The sequence below is a fragment of the Poecilia reticulata genome, linkage group LG8, assembly GCF_000633615.1.
Source record: "Poecilia reticulata strain Guanapo linkage group LG8, Guppy_female_1.0+MT, whole genome shotgun sequence".
Taxonomy (NCBI): domain Eukaryota; kingdom Metazoa; phylum Chordata; class Actinopteri; order Cyprinodontiformes; family Poeciliidae; genus Poecilia; species Poecilia reticulata.
Window position 1 is genome coordinate 11463877 of NC_024338.1, and position 7934 is coordinate 11471810.

Below are 7934 nucleotides of genomic sequence, written 5' to 3' on the forward strand. Positions count from 1 at the left end.
TAAATTCACTGGAGAATTCGACTGCTGGAAACCACTTCAGCGATGCTCCAAATCAATTTTCTCACTTTTAACAAATGGAAAATTTTGCCGATTATCTTTACAAATTGAATTCAATGTGCAGATATGTGTAGGCATTCATTAATAGGCGATTCCATTAAGATCTGATGGTATTTCATTTAACACTTTAAAACAGGGCTGCACAATGTACTGCAAATGTATCATTGTTGTAATGTTACTGTTTGCAATATAAATAGTGTCTCTCTATGGACATATTTGATAAAGCTTGCTGCTTAATGACACTGAGATGTTTTGATAAAGTAATTAAGAAAGTATAACCAAGTTGTGGCTTCTTCAAGTCAGCACATGTAGCMATATGCAGCTTTTCSAATAAAGCTATGATGGTAAGAAAGAAATAATTAATTACCTTTGTTTTCCCCCAGTACCTGAATAGACTCCTCAACATATGCAGTTTGTTTGTTAGGACCCCAAAGCAGAAACGCTTCAACAATGTTTTGTTGAAGCTAAACTTAAAACAGCAAAGAAAAACCTTATCCTTTGCTGAGGATACGACTTGTGTATTTATCACAAGTTATACCTTGATTCCTTACATTTTCATTATCACGTTGTCAATTTTATCTTTGCGATTGTATTCAAGCATTATCCTGTTATGCGTCTCATTGTTCACCAAACTTTTACTGTTGGACTGATGCACCTTAAATCTGACTCGCAATTTACTGGACAGATTTCGCTCGGGYCCTGTGGCTGCAGATCACAAACCATTAGCCCTCCTCCGCTGCTCATGGCAGATAAAGCTATGCATTATGGGCCAGCATCTCCATTTTGGTATCACCTGTTCAAATGTCCATGGTTATGTAATTATTTGATTATTTGGCATGCTATTATTTTTTTTAAAGTCTCCCCTTCTGTCAACTATTCTTTTACAAACAGTTTTGTTAGGTCTTATTGTTGCCAAACTGAAAAAAAAAACTTTATTAAGACTGGTTTAATTTGGCTTATAAAATGTAGCAACTGAAACCTAAAAAGAAATGTAGCCTTTAAATGACTTTTTAAGAATAATTTTGGGCTCCTGGGACCATCTTTCTATTACTTTTAATCTTGCTTTAAAAAAAAGACCACTGCATATCATAAAATGGCCCGACAGCTATGTTAGATTGAAGGGAAGTAACAACTACTTCTTAAAGAGGAGTTTTGAATATTTCCTGCTTGAAGCAAAAGCAAGATAATTAAATGAAAAATGAGAGAAAACCGGAAGATTCACATGCAGAGGATCAGTTAAGTATATTTTCAGTTTTATAAGTAAGTCTTGTATATTTACAAGTAGATTCTGACAGAAAATGAAGCGAAGGTGGCTTTATTTTTAACACAATACATCTAAATTTAAGATTCGTTTCTTAGCTTAATTTTTGGCCGTCACTACCCATCTGTTTTTCTTGATGTTTACAAACATTAAATCTATTTCCCATTTTTTTTTGTACCTTTACCTTGAGGAAGAATTCGGTGCCCTTTTCCATGATCTGCTGGATCTGAAGAAAGCCCGCAGTATACATGAGAAGAAATTGGTCTCCCACTGTCATGCTGAGGCGGCCTGTGTAACAGAAAGCCAGAATTTGCTGGAAGCACTGGGGCTGCACAGCTGGAGGGAGCTCAACAACAGTGGGGCTCGTCTCGTTGCTGTTGGCAACCGGAGCATTGGTGCTGCTGCTGAAAAGGTCCCGGAAATAAGAGCTGCTGGCCGCCAGAACAGCTCGATGAGCCTAAGGTGAGAATAGAAGAAAAAGAAATAGAAATAACCTTTATTGTCAATCAGCAGGGAAATTCAGGTGTCCCCGCAGCAAAGTGAAAAGCAAGTCAATTCACACTAAGGTCAAAATGTAAAAACAGAAGGTAAGGATAAGAGACTGTACAGTAAGGGCATACTGGATGAAAATCCAAAAATTATAATAGCATACTTCAATCCAGAGAAATGTGCAACTGAGTAAAATAATACCAGAAATGTACAGCACATCTATGTATACATGTGCATAAAAAACACCGACTATTTTACCAGAATCTGAAAAATTGTGCCAATAACAGCAAGGATGTAAAACATTTATTGAGTTTGTTAGAGTCCATCAATCGGTCTTATAGTTTTTTTTTTTTCTTTTTCAATTGACAACCAACTGAAGGAAAAAAACCGGACCACGGGATCAAATTTGATACCAATATTTCATTTAATCGGATTTATATGACCCAGAAATTGTACTGTGTGCAAAAGTGCGCACACATTCTAGTGAATCCAATGGCAGCACTTGAAGCTCACAATTGGAATATGACAAGCAGAACAATAAATATCCTGGTCACAAAAACTCAAGCAACAAAAATACACAAATCAAATCTACCTCAGCAGGTAGAGTCTGCTCTGACACTTCCTATAAAGATCACCAATGTTGAGACTCCAGTCCCGTTCATTGTTCCGGTGAACACCCAGATATTATAAGAGTCCACTATCTCAATGTCTGTTCCTTGGATGCTCAGAGGCCTCGGTGGGGTGGATCTGCACCTGCGGCAATCAACCAGCTCCTTGGTTTTCACCGTGTTGGAGATGGTTCAGCTGGCAAGGATCCACAGGATCCACAAAGCCCCGTCTGTAATCTGAGACGTCCTGATCTGTGATGAGGCCGACGATGGCAGGGTCATCAGAAAAGAGTTGATTGAGAAGTCTGCAGTGTAGAGGCTGAAGAGGAACGGTGCCAGACCAGTTCCCCGCAGGGCCCCTGTACTGCAGACAGGCCTGTCCGTGACAAAGCCCTGTATCCTCACGTAATGTGGGCAGCGTCCAGTCTCCACTGGGACAGCTAATGGTCCACTCCCGACAGCTCCAGCTTGTCCTTCAGAAGTCACGGCTGAATGGTATTAAAAGAACTGGAGAAATCAAAGAACATGGTCCTCACAGTGCATCCAGGCTTCAATGATGAGGCCCAATATTCTCAAGAAATAAAGAAACTCATGGGTCAGAGGTCAGTAATTCCTACTATCTATGTGCTCCAGTCCCTCCCGGTACAAGATGAAGCCAAAAAAGTGAATCTATAGAGCGAGAGGCTATCCATGTGGGGGAGTCGTAGGTCATCCGAGGGTCAGAGGAGACTTTTGTAACCCATCTCCAAGAAGGAAAGAAGTCCATATAAGATTTGAAACATGACGAAAAATTAACATCTCCCTCTTCTTCTAAGAAACTATTTTCTATTCCCGTTTTTTCCCCCCTTCCTGTATGTTAATCTGCTCATTTATAAAAATGCAGAACAGTGTTGTTAAAGGAGTTTTCCAGGCAATCTAGTAAAGGGCTTTGTGGGGAATTTTTTAAAAGATCATGTAACGGCCATTTCTTAATAAAAACAAAATATGTCTTTTTCACAAACTCTGTTTTCTAAATGTTTTTGTTTGGTATAGACTTCTTGTTTCTTACAGAGTAGATACTGAAAAGCATGCTGAGGTTTTAGGGTAAACAGGTTGTTTTTCTACTCCCTTCACTTGGAGTCACCCTCCCCCCCCCCCCTTGGAGGCAAAAATCATATTTCTGTAAGAAGTAGATTGTTTTGGAGTTCTGGGATAAGCTGTCTCTCCTACATAAATAAACACAGATGCCTCCTTGCCTATTCTATAGTATCCTGGCTCCAATCTTAAGGTTTCTGTTTTTTTCCTCACTTTTCATATTCGAGATGGGCTAAGGCTACGCTAACACGAGACCGTTGTCTGGAATCTGCTGCTATTTTTGGACATTGATCGGGAAAAAGTTCCACGTTTAGACCGAACCACCAAGACAGCTGTAGTCACCTTTAGTTGTCATGCCAGACCACTATATGGTGCTGTGATTTTAGCATGTCATTGAACGCGCAAGCACTTCAGATCCTTAGCTTGCACCCCACTAGCTTACACCTTATTGTAACTCGTTTCTGTCTCTCATGGAAGAAGTGCTCATGTAACACATATTCCTTATCAGAAGTTGTGTTAAACTTAACAGGTTAAGGAGCACAACACAGCACAATACTATACACCATTACTATTGTTGTTATCTGTTGGTTTACGCATAGAATAAGCCAAAAATCATTCACACAAGAACCGCCACTTAGCAAAACTTTGGTATTACAAAGTAAAACTGAAATTCAGCAGTAAAAATTGTCATTTATATCATATCCTGTATAAAACAAACCAAAAAGGTACCAAGGAGGCACAACAGTTCCAACTTTGCAAATGTTGTCCTTCATCTTCATTCCCAACCAAGTCCTTCTCTAAAAAAAGAATACAACAGTAGAATAAATTGTGATGAGTACCTTGAAGGCATGGCCCTTGACCACAACAGAGACATCACAGTAGAGGCCTTGCAGTCGCTGCTCGTTCAGACACTCTAAAATGTTGTTGCCAAAGTTTGGGATCGCCATCTGGAGGGTCTGGGCCATGGCGCGCCTACGCACACCACCAAAGGGTTTGCTGAGAAAGAAAGAAGAAGCGAAGAATAAGTTAAGCTACCACTAGGTCGAGTCTTTAATTTGAGACAAGGCTGTCTCTACAGTAGACCTTAATAAATCCAATGAGCTGTTAGGCTGGCTATGACATTATTCACATGGTAACTGCAGAGCTGCTCAGTGGGTAGCACTTTGATTCATGGGTTTCTGCAGCTTTATCCACAGCTACGAGCAGGATCGAGGCCACACAGTGGGATAACTTGGAAAGAGCCACTCACAGCGATGACAAAAACTCTTCTTGTGATGTCTGTGTGGTGTGAGAAGCATTTCAGAGGGTAATGTGTGGAGGAGGAGCAATGTAACAAGGACAAAAAAAAAGACAAAAGACAAAAGGCTCAAAGAAAGGAAAACAGGTGAGGAATGTGAGAGACGCAAGAAACTAAAAAATGTCTTGTGGGATTTCATCAGTGCAAATAAAACAGCTAAAGAACATAATCTAACCCAAAATCTGTAAAAATCACATAATTTCCAACTGAAAAATATATTTAAAAGAACAGCTCTTAATCCTCCAGAAGTATAAAAAGGTACAAATGTGCATTAAGCCTTCAGATAGATAAGTAATCTGAAAGTGAAAGATTAGAAACTTTGAACATGTAATAACTGCATATCAAGTGGCAAAAAATTACTGGTAAAGAATAACTGTTTTTGAGTAAAGTTAAGTGGTCTTACTTTATTTTATTTTTTTATAACTAACCAAAGTTTCTACAACATTTCATTAGCAGTCCATGACTTCCTGTTTCTCCAAATAGGAACAGTCTTATCACATAAGAATTTGATCCATTTCTCTTAGGTAATCTTTAAAATGGGAAAGGCAAGAGAGCATGCCATTCATGCAAAGAAGATCTTTCATACGTCAAGAAATGGCTACAAGAAACACCTAAAAGCCTCCAACAACTGGGGCTGTGGAAAAATGGATGAAAACTCAAGTTTATTCTGCCATGACACACAGCGAGGAAGATGGTAAAAAAAGGTCCACGAACCATACACTTAGACAAATGGATCCCAAAGTCTCCAAAATACCCGTTAGAAACTATCTGCATACTAACTCGTTGCTTGGAAATACGCTGGACGGATGAGACTGAGACCCAAGCTGTCCAGCAACAACCACTCCAGGTAGATCTGTGTTCTGTATATACTTTGCCATTAAAACACACAAAAGACACTTCTTCTTTTGTTTCCCAGTGAAGACCTTTAGCAGAGTCTTGCAGATTTGTTTAAACTTCAACATAACCTATAATCACAGTACTCATGTAAATAACTTCAGCTGTACAATAACTGTTATTGTCAGGGCTAGGCTGGGTAAAAGCCTTTTTTATCATCCTGTGTTTTGTGTAAGCTATAAAGTTGCACGTCCTCAGATAAGTGGGTCATGTTCTCTTATTCCGTGTGTGAAAGTGTGTGTGGTCTGAACAGAAACCACATTGCATGTTACAGTTCACCTCAATCAACAGTGAAACTACTGCACACCCACTTGGCTAGAAGCTTCTCTTGGACTGCTGCATTAAGGTCTGTTAAATAACAATGAACCAAAGGGCAACTATGTGAAAATATTTGAGGACAGTAGGAAGACATATCTGTTTACTGTTATGTGATCAGCTCTGCACATATGCATTGCTTACAGATACTGTACCAGCATTCTTAGCATGCCAAGTACAGTGACTTGCAGATGTATTCATACCCTGGGACCTTTTCACATTGACAAGTTATTGACACAAACCTCAATGTATTTCAATGGTATTTTATGTAATATTCTTATATATTCTTTTTTTTTCTTTTTACAAGTAAGTATACAAATCTGTTTAATCAGTGCATCTGATAATTTAAAAAGTACTGCAGAACTGCAAACCCACCGATCTAAAATGATGAAGACTGTGGGGATAAACTGCACAGTAACACAGTTTCTAGTGTGGTTGCCTTGCGACAATAAGGTCTGGGTCCAAATCTCAGCCTTGGTTCTTGTTCCAAAGTGTTTGGATGTTCCTTCTGTACAAGGATGGATTCTCTCTGAGTAGCCAAGCTTCATTAACAGTCCAAAAACACGACTGTGTCGCAAAGTCGCTTACTCCAAAATGCTCTTACGTATGGAAGTGTGTTCGTGGCCGTTTGTGCTGTCCTTTCATGGTATGTATAGTTGTCCAGCATGTACCACACATTAAAGACATCAGCCCGCCACAAGGACAATCCAGCAAAGACCATCAGTAGATGGATGAGCAAAGAAACCAAAAATCAGAGAAGAAACCAAGAGGACCGAGTTAAATCTAGAGAGGAATGGCAGAGATTCACAGCTCAGATAGAAGGATCTGTTTGTCCTTAAATGCCATAAGTCATCAATTACATTTATGGAAGAGTGGCAAGGACAAACTCATTGTTAAACAAGGATATAAAAGTCCCTTTTAAAATTTGCTACAAGCAATAAAAAGAACACAGCAACAATGTAGAAGAGTGTCCTCTGGATAGATAAAACCAAAACCTTCTGGGTTCGCATGCAAAACATGATGTGTAAGGGGCAAAGCAGAACTGATCCCAGATATGAAACGTGGTGGTGGCAGCGTCCTGCTCAACAAGGACAGGGTAACAGTATGGAAAGAGGACAATACTGGAATAAAATGTATTGGCACTGCTAGAGATTTGAGAGTGGGGTCAAAAAGGTCGACACTTTTCAGACATTTCATTTGTAAAACAAAAAAATAATAAATAAGAGCTGAAAACTTAGTGTTCCTTAGTTTGTACTGGTCTACACAAAAAATATCACTGGAAAGACTGAAGGTTGATGTACCAGGATTAAATGTGGAAAGGTTCAGGACGGGTGAATACGTTTGGGAGGTGTGGTATATACTTTGCATGCTCTCTGTCAAAGTTACGATCATAAAAGAGTCATTAACTTATCCAAATAACATTGGCTGTTCTTAAAAAGCAAATAACATCGGTTCTTTGATTTGCCCATATAGCACTGGCTGTTCTTAAAGCTGATGTGAAATTTTCACATGTTTAAGATTGAGAATGCCCGCACCGCACTTTCAAGTAAAAAAAAAAAGACATACACAAAGCTTTTCATCAAACAGATTCTTTAGCGCTTAAAAATGCTGTTTGCATGCTGCTCTCATGCAAACAGGAAGAAACAGATATGCATCGGATAAATCCTGTTTTTCAATTGAACAAACTGACTGATACCCACCCTGTAAGAAGTATACAACCAATTTTGGTGCGACTGCGACCGAGGAGGGCTGGACTGAGCAGCCCCATCATATCCAAAGCCCTTCATTTGGGATCCAGCCAAGATCCAGGGTAAAAGAGAAATGCTTGCTTTGTCTCTGTCTCTCTCAAGCTCCCTCTCTCTCATACTAAAACACAGATGCACACACACACACACACACACACACACACACACACACACACACACACACACACACACAC

General features: G+C 39.5%; 1 protein-coding gene across 4 annotated transcripts in view; it reads right to left on the bottom strand.

Moving 5' to 3' along the window:
• Window positions 1-1397: 1397 nt before the first annotated feature.
• The window catches only part of nacc1a (nucleus accumbens associated 1, BEN and BTB (POZ) domain containing a), a 13762-nt gene continuing 7225 nt past the window's right edge, over window positions 1398-7934 (bottom strand). For 3 of the 4 annotated variants that reach the window (XM_017306059.1, XM_017306061.1, XM_017306060.1), the window contains 2 exons: window positions 4329-4485; window positions 1398-1775 (listed from right to left, as the gene is read on the bottom strand). In XM_017306059.1, the coding sequence (XP_017161548.1) occupies window positions 1413-1775; window positions 4329-4454 (489 nt within the window). In that variant the 5' untranslated portion in view covers window positions 4455-4485 and the 3' untranslated portion in view covers window positions 1398-1412. Of the gene's footprint in view, window positions 1776-4328; window positions 4486-7695; window positions 7850-7934 lie in introns of those variants that run through there. The other variant, XM_017306058.1, reaches the window with a different exon arrangement.